Here is a 17,540-nt window from a genome sequence, read left to right on the forward strand (position 1 = left end):
GACTGACACCCTCAGCCGGATGGGCGTAAAGTGCGTCTGGCTGCAGAAGTGTGTCAAAGGCCACGGGGGCGCGCCAGAAGAGCGGCCACGCGAGCGAGAACCCGTGCCCGTCGCCCCCGGAGGAGGCGCGCCGCCGAGCAGCTATTTATGCACAGGACGCCGAGGCCCTGGCGCCGCAGACTCGACATGGCTTTCGCTACTCACTGCCTGGTCCGATGCCTGTCCTCCAGCGCCGCCCGGCATGCGGCTATCAAGCACATCACGGTGATCGGAGGCGGCCTGATGGGTGCGGGTATAGCGCAGGTAAACCCAAAGCAAGAAACCAGAAAATAAATGAGAAATAAAAATGCATGCATTAGCCGGCCGCCCCGTTTCGCTTTACCCGGTTAGCGGCAAGTAGTCTGCTTAACGCCTGCCAGTTATTTGCGTAGCAGTTAGCCACAGCTCCCCCCAGCACCATGCGCCGACCAGCTAACTAGGCACGTGATGCCGGCGATCTTGCTAGTTCAGGTTAACCTTGCGCGCTGCCCGGTGTCCGTCAACATGTTGATAGTTAAAGCTAGCTGCGACCTTTCACATAGATTGCAGTCAAACTGGCAAGTGTCGTTAATCTGTAACTAGCATGAACTTAGTGTGGTTAAAGTGTATTATGTATAAAACGTCAACTTTTTCGTGTATCTTTATAAAGTGGAAAGCACTTTATAAAAAGGTAACGTAACTGGATACGCTTGAGCTTTGATCATTAATCGTGCATGTTTAATAATAGCACAAAAATGTTTGCAACTTCATGTTCACCCAGTAGTACATTTCATACCACACGTTAGTAGTGGTATCGGATTCAGATTGATACTCTCGTGATAGGATCTATACTTTAGCTTCAGTTTCTTTCCTTTACCTTCAGTCCATTACTCCCGTTTCATCAAAAAGTAGACATATCTGTGCAAACATTGCTCCTTTCACTTATTGCATGCACATTTTGTTACTCCTCCTCTCCTCTGTTTTGTTGTGGAGCCTATTTGATTAGATTTTTTTGTAAACGTCATTTTGTCTAATGTGTAGCGCGTTGACACTAGACCGTGTGAATGACTACTGGAAATCAGTGTGTTTTCGTATACAAAACGTAATTTGGAGACCAGATGGACCCGTCAGCACTTCCTCCTGGTGAAAGATCTTGTGGTGTGTGACCCCCTGCGGCTGATCAGTCATGTAGTGTGTAAACCACAGCAAAAATTACAAAATCCTTTAGTGGTCATGAAAATGTACTGAGATTTAGCATATTGATGATGCATTCACCTCAAAAATGAAACACTCTCCCCCTACATCAAAGTATATAAGCTGCCCTTATAAGGAATAAGTATTGGTATTGGCAATACTGGCCCAGTATGTACTTAGTATCAGATCGATACCAAATTTTGCAGTATTGACCACCACTATGTCAGGTACCACCAACGGAGCTGAGCCTGCTACTGACCACATTGCTGTGTCATGCTAAACGACAGGAGGTGCTCTGCAAGTACTATAAAGTAAAGGATGAAAAGAAAAAAAAAATACATTATATACAGTTATGTGAATATTAAATGCTCTCTCTCACAGGTTGCTGCAACTACAGGACACACTGTAGTGTTGGTGGACACCTCAGAAGATATCTTGAAGAAGTCCACCCAGGGAATCGAAGGTAGCTTGAAGAGAGTGGCCAAAAAGAAGTTCGCAGACAAGCCAGAGGTCTGTTTTCCATCAGTTTATGATCATATCTGCATACATATAGAGAGACAACAATCATTACACCTTTGCTACCTTACTGTCTCTGAATACTGCACTGTAGCCATTCCAGCTTGATGTCATGTGTATGACAAGTGTGTTTATATCGTGTTCCAGGCGGCAGCGGAGTTTCTTCAGAAGGTACTGAAGAACATTTCCACGAACACGGACGCATCCTCGGCGGTGCGGAGCACGGACCTGGTGGTGGAAGCCATCGTGGAGAATCTTAAAGTCAAGCAGAGCCTCTTCAGTTCACTTGACAAAGCCGCCCCAGAGTAACTCAGAGCTTCTCTGTTTGACGTTTGAAAGGCCAAGCATTTTATCCTTCAGTTCTCCAACAGACAAATATTTGAGCGTTTAGTGTTTATAATGCAAAAAATTGTCCCCAGGATGCAGATAAGTTCCAGAACCTCTCATGTCCTTCAATTGACAGGCACACAATATTTGCAAGCAATACATCATCGCTGCCCATCACAGACATCGCTAGTGCCACGACGAGGCTGGACCGATTTGGAGGTCTCCATTTTTTCAATCCTGTCCCCATGATGAAGCTTGTAGAGGTATTTTTTCCTTTTCAACGGCAAAACATCTAGAGGATTGGTGTTCCGTGCTTGTTTTCGAGTGGGGAAACACTGCTGATGATAATTCTCCTCTTCTGACATGATGTTTGTAGGTGGTTAGAACATCACAGACTAGTCAGATGGCATTTGATGCTCTGACTGACTTCACCAAAGCTTTGGGGAAACATCCCGTTTCTTGCATGGTAAGAGTTTTCACGCCAATAACAGCAGATACTAATAGAACCGTTGCATATGAATTGGACTGAGTCGTGTTCCCCTTGTTCAGGATACCCCGGGGTTTCTCGTGAACCGACTTCTTGTTCCGTACATGATGGAGGCCATTCGACTCCACGAAAGAGGTGTGACACTGCTACAGTGATCACGTGTTATGAGAGCTCGCTCAAAATTTTCGCAGTTAGCATTTACGCTACGCTAGCTGTGGTAGCAATATGTACGATCCTGCCCTGCAGCTTACATTAGCAGAATAGCATCGCAGTATAGCTTTACATATTTCAGCTTAGCTATCTAGCTAACTGGCTAATTGACTCCCCTAGGGCATGGGTCAAAAGAAGACATAGACATGGCTATGAAACTGGGCGCTGGCTATCCCATGGGTCCCTTTGAGCTTCTTGACTACGTGGGATTGGACACCTCAAAATTCATCATTGACGGTGAGTGTTAAGGACGTGGCCCAATGGACAGAAGGTTGTAGGTCTGAATTGCAGGAAAGCTTTTGATCTGCAGTTCTGTAATGTGTTTTGGGTTATCATAGCGTGCACTGTAAACCGGTTACTGGCTTAGGTTAAAATTTACCTTCTCTGATTTGCTTTAGCATCAGTGTAAATATTTTTGACAATGTCAATTCAAATAGACATAGAAAAATGATGCGATGGTGTAATTCTAGGTTGGCATGCGATGGAACCAGAAAATCCCCTTTTTGCTCCAAGCCCGATGCTGAACAAGCTGGTGGCGGAGGGAAAACTCGGCAAGAAGACCGGAGAAGGATTCTACAAGCATAAGTAACCAGGGGGGATAGCCTGTGTGATGACTGTGTGGTTGTAAGGATTCAGGTACTATGTGTGGTCTTGAGTTAATCTCAAGTTCTCTACAAACTGTCATGGCATCACTGTGCCCCTCAGTTTAACTTTTTTTACAATCTGATTGTATAATCCAATAAAGGGCATTCTTAAAATGTCTTCTGTGTCTTCACGTTTGTATCTTGACAGTTTCAAAATGTTTACAGTCGGTCAGACAGAAGGGGGAAATGCAGATTGCATAGTATGCACAAGGGGGCGCCAGTGCTTCATTGATATTTAAAATCTGTTTTTGCTATGGCAAGAATTACATAAATCTGTAGGTTTATCTTAAACTAATTTATCTAAAAAGCTAATCATAGCACTTGAAAAGGTATAAGTGAATTTAGCGTCAGCGGACTGGTTCCGATGTACCGTTTCTGAAGCTATTTTTAGCAACATTTAAGACATCTGGAGAATATGATATGAGCACGTCTCTGGAATTAATTAGGGGGTAAATCGTTTTTAAAGGTGTGCAGAAGTGCAGCACCCATCGTAAATACGGAGGAGAAACGGCCACGTGGCTGGGCTCCATGTTCGTCTTGCACGTGCGTTTCAGCAGACACATGAATATATTGGCCAATTAGGAACAAACTGCTTTCGTAAAAAGTCATTTTATCGTTTAGGAGCTTCAAAGAGATGCCGCGTCAGTGTCGCTAATGGATGGGTGATGCAGACCCGTGTGCGTTTCAAAGGCCCCCTTTTTTGGGTAATGTACCGGATCATTTCGTTTGATGCGCTGCCCTGTACGACGGCTACCCACCCAACAAGTCCGCAATCCTCCAACATCAGTACCCACAATCTGCAGGGTGCTTCCAGTACATGGAACTCTTCCGCCTGTTTTTCTCCGTTTCATTTACCTATTTATGCACCGCACAAATATTTATTCTGTCATTGAAAATGGATTGATCCAGGTTCTGGTTTGTAAGAAGTAGCTGCGGGCGCCGTAATTAGCGGTGTCCCTAAATTATTTAAATAACTTATCGTGCTTATTTTTTTTTTTTTTACATATATACAGAAAGACGCTTTGATCTGGAGACGGGAGACGCCGCCTCCGGGCTGACCTCCGCGAAGCCCACCGGTATCGCATTGCCGTAATGGGAATCCCCCTGCCTTTATACAACGTTCTCTAAAACGCCTTTTCATCGCACACCTAGGAATATAAAATAGCTACTACAGCACGCGTATATGTCAGAGAAATGCTTCAACGAATGATTTCCGACATAAGCAGTTGTTTTCCTTTTTTAAAGAAGCTAAACTACACAGAGTCCTGTGTAAACACAGTGTAAAAGCATTAAATAATTTTGTTTTAAAGTTAAAGTGCTTATTTACAGTGATTTCTACGTTTCTCCACTTAATTGTAATAAGTCTGCCGTTGGGAAAAAATGGAAATGCAAGAGGACAACCCCAAAAATGCTGACTTACCAGCCCATGCGGAAGGGACTTAACCATATCTTTATACAGGCGCTGTGGTGCAGTTTTCGATGGCAATCCTGGACTGTCTTTAGAAAAGCAAAAGTGGAGGCATCCTGCGTGTCCTTCGCATACCACTAGGGGGCATTGCCGGCAAAATTATAACCAGAGCATCTATTCACGTATAGATTATACAGTTATAAACGAACACATTTCAAAAGATCCGGAATCAGTCAATGCTGCCTTTTATTTTCTTAAAAAAAAACATGTTAAAACACAGTTCAAATGCAACCACTTGGCAGCGAAGTGCTGTACCAAGACGACGATGAGATTAAAACAAGATCAAATGCATTGGTATACTAAAAACAAAGTTGCAGAAATACTTGCATGAAATAAACATGGCAAAAAACCACACTATTAGCTACCAGAAAGAGAAGACATAGTACATTATTACAATAAAAGAAAATGACAAGTGCTGGGTAAATATATATTTGCTTCATTTGTCTGTTCTGAACAATAAAATATAGGTTTTGAGCATGTAATGTCTTATTCCTTATTTCGCCTCCAAAAATACAGATAGACTGAAGCATCCTGACTGGGGTTTAAAATGTACACGATACGCTCTCTTCTACACCCAAGGGAAAAAAGCCTCACTATTTGTTACAAATAGTCAGAAGAAGCCTATTTAGGTCTCATTTCTGCAAGATGCTTTTCTGGGAGGAGGGGGGGGGGGGCTTAAAAGCTTATATATACCAGTTAATTAAAATAAGGAAACAATCACTGAAAATATACACCAAGAAATTAAAACCAAATTCAAAATACAAAAGCATTCAACATAAATTGAGGAGAGAAAAAAAACTGCCGTCAACTGCTCCAATAGAGAGGGAGGTTCTGTCCAGAGGAGACCTTTTGGGTTTTTACCCCCACGTGGTGCTGAAGCTTCTTTCAGGTGGGTGTGCATCCAACAACCAGGGAAGTGTGTGGGGGGGGGGTGAATTGGCATGAACTGAACTACTAGAGAGTGACACAGGGGGTGGAATGTTTGCATGGCAAAACTGCTGGGTCGTGTTTCGTGCAGACCCCGGACGAAAGGGACCGTGAAGTAACGTGGCGGGTGGGGTGGGGGGGTGTGGGGTTTGGGTCGGTCTCCATCGATCGCTTGCATTTGTGCGTGGTCGGTAAGCGAAAGCGGAAGGTCTTTACGGCTGTGATTGTCTGTTTCTTCTCCCCATAGAGCATGGTGTGTCGCTGGGCAAGGGGGTCTTTGGGAAGCGAGTAGTGGTGGGGAGGCCAGGGGTAATGGTTGGGGTTGGGGGGGGGGGGGGGGAGAGGAGGTCGGAACTAACAGGCTTCCATCTCTAAATGGGGACCAAGAGCTGTGGCCTTCGCTTTGCACGTGGAGAACGCATTTCGTTTTCCTCCTACGGTGAAAAAACAGACACACGGGGGGGAAAAAAAAAAACACACATTAGGCAGAAAGACGATTCAGGCATAAACAGCTACTAGTTAGCAGTCAGACTGGTTAGTATCGCTGCCGATTGGACGTGCTGAGTGGCTACAGAGAGCAGCCAGCAGCTTCTGACCCCAATGTATAAACAGCAGTGCGTTTGAATGAGCCGTTTAAAGCGGCTTCTCACACTCGCCAGACGGGGACATGGGGACCTCGTGATAAAACACAGGGTCGCCCTTAAATTGGCCTAATTGGCCGAGCGCTCCACAACAGAGCGCGTGAGCATGACGGGGACAGTGCGGCCATTAGTCCTGGGTCACTCACACGACGGTCCCCCCCTGAACTGTGCCCCCCCCCGTCTCTACACAAAGTGGCACGGGCTGGACTTCAGCGACCGAAAATTATTTTTAAACCCTAAATGATTTTGGACTTTCCTTCCCCCGAAATGCCCGTCCGCGGAGGCGCCGTATTAAATGTCCAGGCCTACCTCTCTACCCAGACCCTGGAGCATGAGCCACAGTGCCCCCCCCCCCCCCCAGACAGGCCTACCCTCAAACCCCCACTTTGTCCCACCCAGGCTACTTTACCACATGTGGATGAAAGAGCAGAGAAGCAGGGCTGGCTCACCCGGGGGGAGCTGACCCTGGGCCGGGGCGGGAGGTCGTGCCGGTGAAGACGCCCTCTGGCTCTTATTTACCTCCCCTGCCCTGACCCCCCCCCCCCCCCTTTTCAAAGGCCTCCGGCTCCCAGCACTCCTTCCTGGGGAGGAGTTTCCCTCACAGCCCCAGATGAAAAGCGGAGGGCTTCCTGTTCGGGAAGGGGGCCTGGGGAGCAGGCAAGGCCCCCGCCAGACCCCCCCCCCCCACACACACACACACACAAACGCCGGGATTCAGGAGCGGCCGGTCCCGCCCCCCCCCCCCCCACTCCCCTAACCACCATTAGTGCTCAGGAATGCCGACTGGACGTGCAGGAAATGAAATGCTGCTCTGTTGCGAGTGCCCCCCCGCCCCCCCCACCCCCAGCCACCCCTCCCCCGGCCTCGGCCTCCATGGCCCCCGCCTCCCCAGCCAGCCGGGTCCCCTTTGAAGTGTGGGAGGTTAAGATAACTGGCGCGGCCCTGCGGCCCCCGATCGCGGCCCTCACCTCCCGGCACAAATCAAAGCGCCGCCGGCCTCCGGCAGCTCCGGGCTGCTCCTCCGAGCCCCGAGAGGGAGGGGGGAGCGAAAAAGAAAAAAAAATCTGGCCAAAAAAATATCGACCTTATAAATAAGCAAAAGGGGGAAGTGAGCGGAGAAGGACACGCCGACTTCGCCAGTCGGCCGAATCGGAAAGCACGGCAAACAGAAAAGGAATGTTCCGGAAATGCCAGCGGAGCCGGGCCCCCATGCCACGCTTACACCGCCCCCCCCGGGTAGGGCTAGGCCAGTGGAACTCTGTTCTGACAGGCAGGAGGATGGGCGCTCCCCCCCCCCCCCCAAACAAACCTAACTACCACAGGTTGTTCATGCTGGGGTGGCAGATAGACAGAGGGGCATTTTTTTTTGCCGTGGCCTGATTGCTGCGGGGGAGATCGGTCAGGATTTATGGAAACACGTCCTTCCCGTCTGTCTCACCATTCCCACAGCCACCGCTGCGGCGCTAACCGGATTCCAGCCAGCCCGGAACGGCAGAGTGACGGAGACGGCAGAGTGACGGAGACGGCCCGTGCGGCCGCTACCTGCCGGTATTTTTAAACCTTGCCTAATTCGCTCTGTCAGCTGGGCCCAGGCACCGGCTCCGGGGAGGAAACGGCACCCACAAGCTTGGCTTTTCGGGGTTTTCAGCCTCCGGTAACGAGTGGCAGATGATTCCGGCGCTTTCTGGGGAGTCAGGGGGCACCGCGGAGTGTGGGCCCCATAAGAAAAGCAGCATGCAAGAGTCACATCAGGATCCCTTCAGAGAACCGCAAGCGTTTGCTGGTGGGGGTTGGGGGGGGGGGGGGGGGGGGGGTCGGCCACATCTGAAGGCTCCCCGGGCAGGCAGTCCTAGCTGGGGGCCACAGGCCGGCACAGGGAGCCCCGTTGCCGGTCCCTCCACTGTGGTCGCACTTCAAAGGTTCCGCTGGCATAGGCCAGCAAAAGGGGGCGGAGTTTGTGGGGATCCCACCCACATTTTCCAGCTTGGCTGCCATGGAGGCCGGAGTTTATAGGCGGCAGAGCATGTGCTTCCTTCACGGGCCTCTCTGGGTCAGCCGGCCTTGCGCTGCCCGAGGGGGGGGGGGGGAGCGGGGTGTGGTGAGGAAATGCAGAAGCACCACCTGGTACAGACAAGCAGTGAAGCAGTGCATCATGGGACATCGGTGAAGCTGCAGGCTGCATTAAAGCCTATTTTACGCTGAAAACACAAACTGAAACCGAATTAGACTGGTACCAGCCAGAACCCGCATGCAGGGACATCTGCAAGGCCTCCTCTGAAACCGCCCGCCCTTCTACGCCATTCCCGGACCCAACAAAGGCACTGAAGGGACACCATTGTTACCTTATCGGAAAACACGCGGTGACTCATACACGCAGATAAACATCGACGCCCACAACACGGGATGAGGAAAGTGGGAGGAGGGGGGCGATGGCAGAGCATGCGCCATGACCAGAACCAACTGGGCGGGCCCATTCTGCGAATGACAACCAATGGAGAGGCAGCGATAAACTTCCAGGAGCCAATCACTGATGCCGTATGAGGTCACATAGTGAGTGTACAGAACCCACATCTTTTGATGCGTCATCAGTTTGGGTCAGAAGGAGGAATTTCCTTGGCATCTAACAAAAGTACGACACTTAATTATAACGTCATCAGCTGAGCAAAGATCATCCCGCTCGTGAGACCAAAATAGATGGAGGAATTTCCCAGCATTCCAGTGTTCTGCGTTACAGATATCAGCTTCAGGCTGGCACAGCGCTTCAACAGGGGGCGACGGTCCTGTCTCTCCATGTAGCCCAATGAGGAAGCAGACATCCACGGGGATGTGTCTCACCAAACCAGGACCACCTCACTCAGTCAGATCGGCTTCCCACCAAGGAATGGGGGCAACCAAGCAACTTGCCATTAATTTAAAGTTAAAGAAAAAATGTCAATCAGAAGGAAACGAAATCACTGCTTCCTGAAATGATTAAAGGTAACCAATTTGGGGCAGAACTGCACAGTGAACCCCCCCCCCCCCCCCCTCAGTCGAACCGTAACCCCTAACATTAACCATAAATAACCAAACTAAATACAAGTCTTTTTAGTTTTTTGATTGCATTCACAGATCTTTGTGGAGACCTGAGAAATGGTCCCCACAACATCAAAATAACAGGTTTTTAATCACATTGTGGGAGACATTTGGTCCCCACAATGTAATATAAATATAATCCCCCCCCCCCACACACACACACACACACACACATGGTCTCTCCTCGTGGTGTGAAGCTGCAGCAGAACCATGGGGGTGAATCCTGGCAGAGACACAGAGACCCGGTGGCGTGGTACCGGCTCATGTGCTGACCATGTGAGGGGATACAGCCGGGGGGGTGGGCTGCTGGAAACCAGCACCAGCTACGCTCCTACATCTAATGGGGGCTGCTGCTCCCCAGCAATAAAATGACTTTGTGGGAATCTAAAAATTTGCCAGAAGAAAAAAAAAAAAAAAAACTAATAATCCTCATCTGAAACGCGTTCAGAGGCGCATGTGCATTTTAAAATCCATTCATCCAGAAAATACAAGTAAGGCGCACACCCCCCCCCCCAAAGGCACAGGGTTTTTCTTCTCGTTCATACTGTAGTTCGTACCGCAACGGGAATTTCAGCCTGTAGTTCAGGGACGACACCCAAACAGCGTATCGGACAAAACAAAAACGAGTGACATCCTAAGCCACAAGGCCATGGCTTCAAGCCCTACGAGTAGTCATGCAAGAAAGCGTGTGTGTGTGTGTGTGTGTGTGTGTGTGTAGGCACGGGCCTTTGTGTGAGCCTCGTTTGATACACGGTGCAGAGGCGGACACTCCTTCCACAAAGCATCTCGCTGACGCTACACAGAAACGTAAACGGGGGATTCTTACCATTGGTCAGATGTAAGCTGTTTTCATTCTCTGGCCTGTACCTGCAGAAGATTGGACCTTTTAATAAGCCTTTTAGAGGCGGACCGCAGACGCACAAGGCTGCCCGGCGTGTGTCGAAAGCAGGAGCGCGCAGAACGGCGGGCCCGGGGGGCGGAAACGGCTCTGCGCGTCTCCTCCTGAAGTCTGGGGGTGTGGGGTGTGGGGGCCGACGGAGCCAGTGTGGGACGGATTCAAACGCCGGAATTACCTGAGGTCGATTCCTGGAGCTTCTCCCTCTTTCGCTTCTTCTTCTTACCCTGCGGAATATCCGGGAGATCTCTTAAGGTGTGACCCCAGCACTCACATCACTAAACCAAAGGCGCCGTTTGCAGTGTCTACCGGCTCCCCCCCCCCCGCCAGCCAAAGAGTTTGCTCAGGGCCCCTTCCTTCCCAGCGAGACGGGACTCCTTTGCGGTAAAACCGGGATAATCCCGAAGTAATCTGTGCTGCCAGTGTGGTAAGCAACCAGGGGTCCGTCTATGCAGGGGGGGGGCAAGGGGTTTGTACACAGTGACGTGGTCACTGACAGTGGGGGCGTTTTCCACTTAACTCTGAGTTAAGTGGAAACTTCAGGGTTAAATCACAAGCCGGGTTACCAGCTTATCACTTAATTATTGGACCAGCATTAAAAATTTTACCTTTTTCCTCCCTAAAGTTAAATCCTTTCGTCTACGAACAAAACAGCCGCATTCCTCGCCTGTTCAGAGCGGCAGCGTTAATGGGAATCCAAGGGTCCCCAGGTACCACGGGCTCCTGTTAAATCTGCGTAATCTCCCCGCATGTGGCAAAAGCACCAGGACAGATCAAAGGCTGGGGGGTGGGCGGGGTCGGGGGGGGGCAGATCAACACCTCAAACGGCACATTTCTGTGGTGTAGTGAGAATGAGTGCTGGGGGCACACGTTTGAGAAGCGGCAATCAGGCACACGCACGCACACGCACACGCACGCGCGCATGCACGCACACGCAGACGCACGCGCGCATACACGCACACGCAGACGCACGGCAAGCGGCACACAAACCCTCTCAGCAGCCGGGCCGTCCTGCTCATACTTACATAATTGTCCCTGGCGGACCAGCCGGGGTAGAGCTGCATATGTAGCTGTCGCTCCTTGCGGGCTAATTCATAATACTTAGCCTGCTCTTCCCGAGATAAAGCGTGCCACTGTTCCGTGCGGGGGAGATTGGGGTGGGGGGGGAGGGGAGGAAAACCACTCAATTACTGGCATGCACTTTCAAGTTCCCTCCAAAGAGACGTGTGCAAGTGTTTTGGTAAAAATCCTTTTTAACTTCCAAGCGATTTGTATGGGGGGGGGGGGGGGGGGGAGCGATGAAGAGATTAACATACGCAGTAAAAACTTTGATTTTATATCAAAACACTGGTTCCAATTTAACTCCCCCCCCCCGCCCCCCCCACAAAACTATGTCAGTGAGCAATTACTCCACGTGGCCGCAAATTGGCCTTTTCTGTGGCTCGTCGGCTAAGCCGCCGCAGATTTGGCGGGGGCATTAAATACATTCAGCTGTCCTATTGCCCCCACCCTCCCCATATTTAGGATGAATATGGTTTGTCGTTGAAAGTTCACCATTATCCTGCAATGGCTGCAAGTCATTTATTTCATCCATTGGACGCTGGACTGACCCCGCCCTCTTCCCAACTGGCCCCACCCCCTCCTGGTTTGGCCACACCCACCCGCCGGCCCAGGATCTGGTTGATGGCGGCGCTCTCCTTCAGCGTGCACTCGGCCACCACGTTGGCCCGCATCTCCTTCATGTACAACATGAAAGCGTTCAGTGGCTTCTTGATGTGAGGTCTCTTTGGCTCTTGCTCTTTTCTCTGTTCATGCTGAGGTTTCCTACAGAAACAAAATAGGGGGCAGGGTTACGATGGGATGGGGGGGGGGGTGGGGGGAGGAAGGGAAGCACACAGAAATTACCACCCCGGGCAGCCAATGAGGCTTCACCAATCGAGACAGTGCTGCCAGGATTGGCCCCCCATCAGCTCCGCTGCCAGCCAACCAACCAATCAGAGGGTGGCATCCCTGGTTTTCCCACCTAGCCCTATGCCCTCTGCAACCCTGCAGGGGGCGCTGGAGTGAGTGGGGTAGAAAACCTGCGCATGCATACAGGGTATTAGGGGGAGGGGCACTCACATGTGCATTAGGTCGCCGTCGTGCTGTGGTTCATGCTTCACCTGGGGGTTCACAATAGCGGGGTGGGGGATGCCAGTGGCGTGGGGCCCGGGGGGGCCTGGGACCATGTGATGGGAAAACCTGGAGGAGTTTCATAAAGATAAAGCACAGACAACACAGACGTGCCTGACCCATGTACGCCGTCTGACACCGTAGCCCGTCGCGGACGATACATCTCTATTAAACATGAACCGTGTCACTTCTCAAAAGAGTGGCAGAGCCTCGTGCTTTCGGGGGGGGGGGGGGGGGGGGGGGGGCGCGGGGAGCACATGCGCATCTGAAAACGACAGCCATAATCTGATCCTGGTAAAGAAAAAGAGGAAAAACACACAAGGGTCTTCCTGCTCTTCTGTGACACCGAGGAAGTCGAGCCGTAGTCGCTAGGAATTTAACCGCCCGTAAAATCCAGCGTGGTCCTCACCCTCCGTCCTCCCACGGAGACAGAATGTCTACCGACTGCTGCTTCCCAGAATGCACTGGGGCAGCTGGGGCACAGCCCGTAGGAGTTCCCTGCTGCTTTGGGACCCGCGCTGGCACTCCCCGAGGGGTTAGCAGTCAGCTGCTTGGGGGGTGGGGGGGGGGTGGAATCACTGGAGCCATCCCCAGCACAGCAGGCGATGCAGATCCACGGCGCCATGGCAGAGCCAAAAGGCAAGGCCCCCGGCCTCGTTTCCCACATACGGGGGGTGTTCAAAAGCTCAGAAAAACCTGCATCTGGGGCGTCAGCTACAGACCGACACCCCCGATTCGCCCAAGGCCAGGTATGTGGGCCAATCAAAATCCCCCTGGAGTGGCAATGTCATTTGTGACACCCCACGCCAGCCAGATGCCAGCCATCCATGTGGACACTCCAAGCAGGGGCTTGCAGGAAGGACAGCGCCCCCTCCAGGGCCAGACGCAGGCCGCACAATGGGGGTCTGTGACGACCTGGGGGCTTCCGGGAATGCATGGTCATGACCGGCGCAGTCGGCCTGACATGTGCCTGACTAAACAGGCGTGGTCGTCCAAAGCCGCAGTAATGGGGTGCAGATGCCCGGGCCACGGACCAAGCTCGGGTGGGGGGGGGGTATGCACGAAAAAAAAGCTGAAGGACTCACCATCCCAGTGGAGGCGTGATCTGGCCAACTCCGCCCGGGGACAAGGGGTAGAAGTTGGGGATGTCAGGCCCTGGATGATGCCTTGGCATGCCTGTGTGTGTGGGGGGGAGGGGCAAGTAGAGTACCCATCAGTGCACAAAGCCCAAAACCACTAATGAAGTCCGAATGTCGACGTTCGTCATCAACCCAGAACTAAAGTGTTTCGGCATTTGAAAACCCAAGCAGGGACGACATGTGATAAGCAACAGACGTGCTCACCATCCCAGAGCAACGGACGGTGACATACAACGACGTTTATTACAAGCCACACCCCCTTCTGCCCTGGCCCCGCCCACAGGGCAGCTTCTATACCTTCTCAAAGGTGGATTTCCCATTAATCAAGGCTTGCTTCTGGGTCGCTATAACAACACGATTCCTCCTGCCCAAGCCGACTGTGATCATCCAAGACCCATCCAAGTTCCTTCAAGGTCAGGACGTTGCTCCCCTTTGCGGAGGTCCAGAGATGAACCACTAAAACCCTATATGCCAACGTTTCCCTATCCAGTTCTTGACGACCCACAGAAAGTCCATGTTTTTGCTCCCTGCCAGACAGCCCACGTTTTTGCAAAAACGAGGACTATCTGTGGGTCCCTGAGGACCGGATTTGGAAACACTAGTACATGGGATTCAGCAACGTGCATCTTAAAGCCAATTGGCTGGAGTCACCGGCACCTCCCCCCCCTCCCACTTCGCCTCTCACCACATCAAAACCCCTAAACGCTACAGCAGGAATGTCCCTCACTGCGACATGGAATACTCGAACGCAATCAATAAGCGAACCATCTCATTATCCAACAAATAAATGCGAAGAGACACTGAAAAAACACACACACCCTAAATATAGTCAAAAATATCTACATACAGTCACCATTAATTCCTTAGACGGTGGTTTGAGGGACACGCAGTGCCCACACATACTGTTTTTGTAAAAATCTGACATTTAAATGGCAAGTTCAACGTGTATGGTTAATTTAAAAAATACACGCTTACATTGTTTTCGGCACATTTTCTGTTTTGAGAAATTTGCGTGGTTTGGCCGCGCCGAGGAAAAGCTAGCTTTCCAGTTAGAGGATTCCGGATTATCCCAAACTCCGTTTACCGACACAAGATGTAACAGACCACAACAGGATAATCCATTCGGGCCATTCGGTAAAATTCACCTCACACTCGTACCAAACCAAATGCTTCTAGAAGGGTTTTTAATTTATTCTTCTTAACATCATGCATATGACGCTGTGACATGGTGGAAGCTCAGTGTGTTTCACGGGGGATTAATGGCATTTTTAGGGACATGCTAGTCATCAGTAGGAAGGACACGGCCTTTGGTGGCTGCTGATATGGGCAATCTGGTAACGATGACATCACCCGGACTGCTCATTGGAATGGACCAATGGAGCGGAGAGGGGGCGGCGACAGAGCCAAGGGTTTAGATATAAATTAAGAGGTAACACTTGGCCCCATGAAGTCTCTCTCCCTCTCCCTCTCTCTCTCTCTCTCTCTCACACACACACACACATACACACACACTTTGCAAATCCATTGCATCCTGCCCAATCTGCAGCTTTCAAGTGGCTACGTGCTGAATATCAGCAGGAATCGAGGGTGGGGGGTAGGGGGAGTACGGGACACATATGGAGTTGAGTTTCGGTCGCAATGCCTGCCAAAGGCCACCCCCCCACATACCACACACACACACACACACACACACTGAAAGGCCCTCTAGCCTGTCCTGCACACCTGTCTCCTCTGACCTCTCACAAGAAAAGCGGAGGAGAAATAAAAGCGCATTGCTAAGTTAAAGGGCTAAGCTACGCTGCTCCTTGATAAACCAGGCTGCCCCCCAGGAGAAGGAAATACAGCCACACCACATAAAACATGCCCCGCCCCCAATCCAAAAAAGCAGCAAGGATATCCCCAGGATCGTTCCAAGCTTTGTTTTCCAGACAGGTTCACCAGGATGTCAGGGTCCGCATTCCTACCTTCCACCATTAGGGGGCGGCAGAGAGTCCTACCTTGTTTGGAGTTGACGTCCTGGGGGTGGTGGCCCGAGTGCGGCCCGGGGGCGAAGTGCTCGTCGCTGTACGTGATGAGGGGTGTCAGTGGGTGGACCGCGTGGGATGGCTGCACCACCGGCACCTTGTTAGACTGGAAGGGGAAGGGGGGGGGGGAGAGAGTCAAGGACCGGTCCAGCGACTACCACACCTACCCCCGAAAGGGGCATATTAAAAAATGCCTCCAAAGAATATACTGCAAAAATTCAGAATTACAACCTCCACACGTACCTAAAACCCCCACCAAACAGCATGGAGAGCAGCTACAGCTTATGAACATGAGTACCTACAGTCCCAGGTTCAATTCCCAGCTCCGGAGTAAGTACTCAGTTACATTTCGCCTATTTAGCAGATGCTTTTATTTAAAAAGTGACATTTTTTAACAAAGCCGGGTCAGTCAGTTCCCTGGAGCAATTGGGGGCTAAAGGGCTTAGTCAACAGTCTAACGGTGACGTCACTCCGCAAAGTCTGGGATTCGGTCACGGGCCCAGCATCCTAACCCCTAACCCACACACGATTATTTAGCTGTTAGCTGATTATTTAACTATTAGCTGGACCGTTTGATTAGATCAGAGGTCCATCAGCTTTGGGCGTGTAGAATGCCCCACCCACAGAGAGGCGTCATGAATGGGGGTGTGAGCAAATCTTAGGCCCCTCCCACCCACCATGGCAGTAAGGTCACCTGCTTAGAGGTCAGCGTATATGGTGCAACATCCTGCTCACGCCGTGAGAGCGAGTCGAGGCTTAGGCCAGGGCGTGCATTTCAGCAGGGCTTTGTTTCAGAAGGGGGGGGGGGGGAGGGGGGCTTCAGCCACTGATCAAAGGCCGTCATTAAGCCAAACGCGAGACTTAATTACAGCGTCGGGGGTGCCCAACGTAGCCTGCAGCCACTCCCGTGCTAAACGAGGCCAATCACATCAGCTTCTGAATTCCGCCCCCCCCCCGCCCTACATCCCACGGAGGCTGGCATAGGGTGGCAGGGTGGGGAGAATTCACATTCTTCCAGCGGGGGAGGGTTGTGGGGGGGGGGGGGGGGAATTTAACAGCTTTGGTATGCGAGAGAGGAAACATTCGAGCAGAGCGTGGGGGCTAAAATCCACACCCCCAGATCTTGCCAGTGCCATGGTAACAGCTGGCCGAATTCACAGCTCAACGCTGGGGGGGTGGGGGGGGGGGGGGGGGTGGTACTGATGGACTAGTAACTAGTCACTTGTGCCGCCAGTATCACCAACAGGGGGGGGTGGAACTGAGCCATGGCTGTCAGGGGGGCTAACTGCAGGCCTATCAGGTTTGGGATTCCAGACCACAGATCCAGCAAGTCCCCCCCCCCCCTCCCCACAACAGTTATTCAGAGACTATTAAATCATGCGTCCCTCACGCACGGCTGGCCTTTTCACCGCTCGGTTCATCCATCACAGAAGGAGACTGACGTCTTCATTCAAACCTGCCCGGATCCCTTAATTCCAATATTCCCGAATGAGCACATCCATCCTTTGTCACTCCGGGGGCCATATGGCAGGATTATAGAAGCCGGGCACTTCAGCGGGATTAAAGCCGTCAGGCTCCGGGAAGCCGCAGACCCGAAGAAAAGCCCGAATCCTCAGCCCAGCCCGGCCTGCGAGCCGGTCGTACGGAAAAAAGCAGGCCCGCCTCTATGGCGCGTGCAAGTGAAATGCCGGGCTGCTGCTGCCTTCCCACCGGCACGAGCGACCCGCCTGCGACTCACAGCCACCGGGAGCGACACCCACGTCAAAGGCTGAGGATATTTACCCAGCATGCACTGCAGGCACACCA

At 51.5% G+C, this 17,540-nt stretch overlaps 2 protein-coding genes across 6 annotated transcripts in view; one reads left to right on the plus strand and one right to left on the minus strand.

Annotated features, from left to right (window-relative positions):
- Positions 1-76: 76 nt before the first annotated feature.
- hadh (hydroxyacyl-CoA dehydrogenase) lies at positions 77-3,514 on the plus strand. The gene is made up of 8 exons (XM_023799317.2): positions 77-303; positions 1,594-1,722; positions 1,876-2,033; positions 2,192-2,318; positions 2,432-2,521; positions 2,605-2,677; positions 2,873-2,989; positions 3,223-3,514. The coding sequence occupies exons 1-8, from the start codon at positions 148-150 to the stop codon at positions 3,339-3,341; spliced, it is 969 nt and encodes a 322-aa protein (XP_023655085.1). The 5' UTR covers positions 77-147; the 3' UTR covers positions 3,342-3,514.
- A 1,519-nt stretch (positions 3,515-5,033) lies between these two features.
- The window catches only part of lef1 (lymphoid enhancer-binding factor 1), a 32,092-nt gene continuing 19,585 nt past the window's right edge, over positions 5,034-17,540 (minus strand). For 2 of the 5 annotated variants that reach the window (XM_072707662.1, XM_072707661.1), the window contains 8 exons: positions 15,708-15,840; positions 13,657-13,747; positions 12,521-12,640; positions 12,061-12,223; positions 11,425-11,532; positions 10,578-10,626; positions 10,331-10,371; positions 5,034-6,225 (listed from right to left, as the gene is read on the minus strand). In XM_072707662.1, the coding sequence (XP_072563763.1) occupies positions 10,337-10,371; positions 10,578-10,626; positions 11,425-11,532; positions 12,061-12,223; positions 12,521-12,640; positions 13,657-13,747; positions 15,708-15,840 (699 nt within the window). In that variant the 3' untranslated portion in view covers positions 5,034-6,225; positions 10,331-10,336. The remainder of the gene's footprint in view (positions 6,226-10,330; positions 10,372-10,577; positions 10,627-11,424; positions 11,533-12,060; positions 12,224-12,520; positions 12,641-13,656; positions 13,748-15,707; positions 15,841-17,540) is intronic. The other 3 variants (XM_072707663.1, XM_072707664.1, XM_072707665.1) reach the window with 3 other exon arrangements.

This window comes from Paramormyrops kingsleyae, chromosome 25, assembly GCF_048594095.1.
Source record: "Paramormyrops kingsleyae isolate MSU_618 chromosome 25, PKINGS_0.4, whole genome shotgun sequence".
Lineage (NCBI taxonomy): Eukaryota > Metazoa > Chordata > Actinopteri > Osteoglossiformes > Mormyridae > Paramormyrops > Paramormyrops kingsleyae.

What these genes read in the sequence shown, in the direction of transcription:
- hadh (XM_023799317.2), top strand. Translation starts at nt 148, where the DNA reads ATGCACAGGACGCCGAGGCCCTGGCGCCGCAGACTCGACATGGCTTTC. An exon ending in CCATGATGAAGCTTGTAGAG is followed by an intron (nt 2,319 to 2,431) that starts GTATTTTTTCCT and finishes TGATGTTTGTAG; the next exon opens with GTGGTTAGAACATCACAGAC. An exon ending in AACATCCCGTTTCTTGCATG is followed by an intron (nt 2,522 to 2,604) that starts GTAAGAGTTTTC and finishes CCCCTTGTTCAG; the next exon opens with GATACCCCGGGGTTTCTCGT.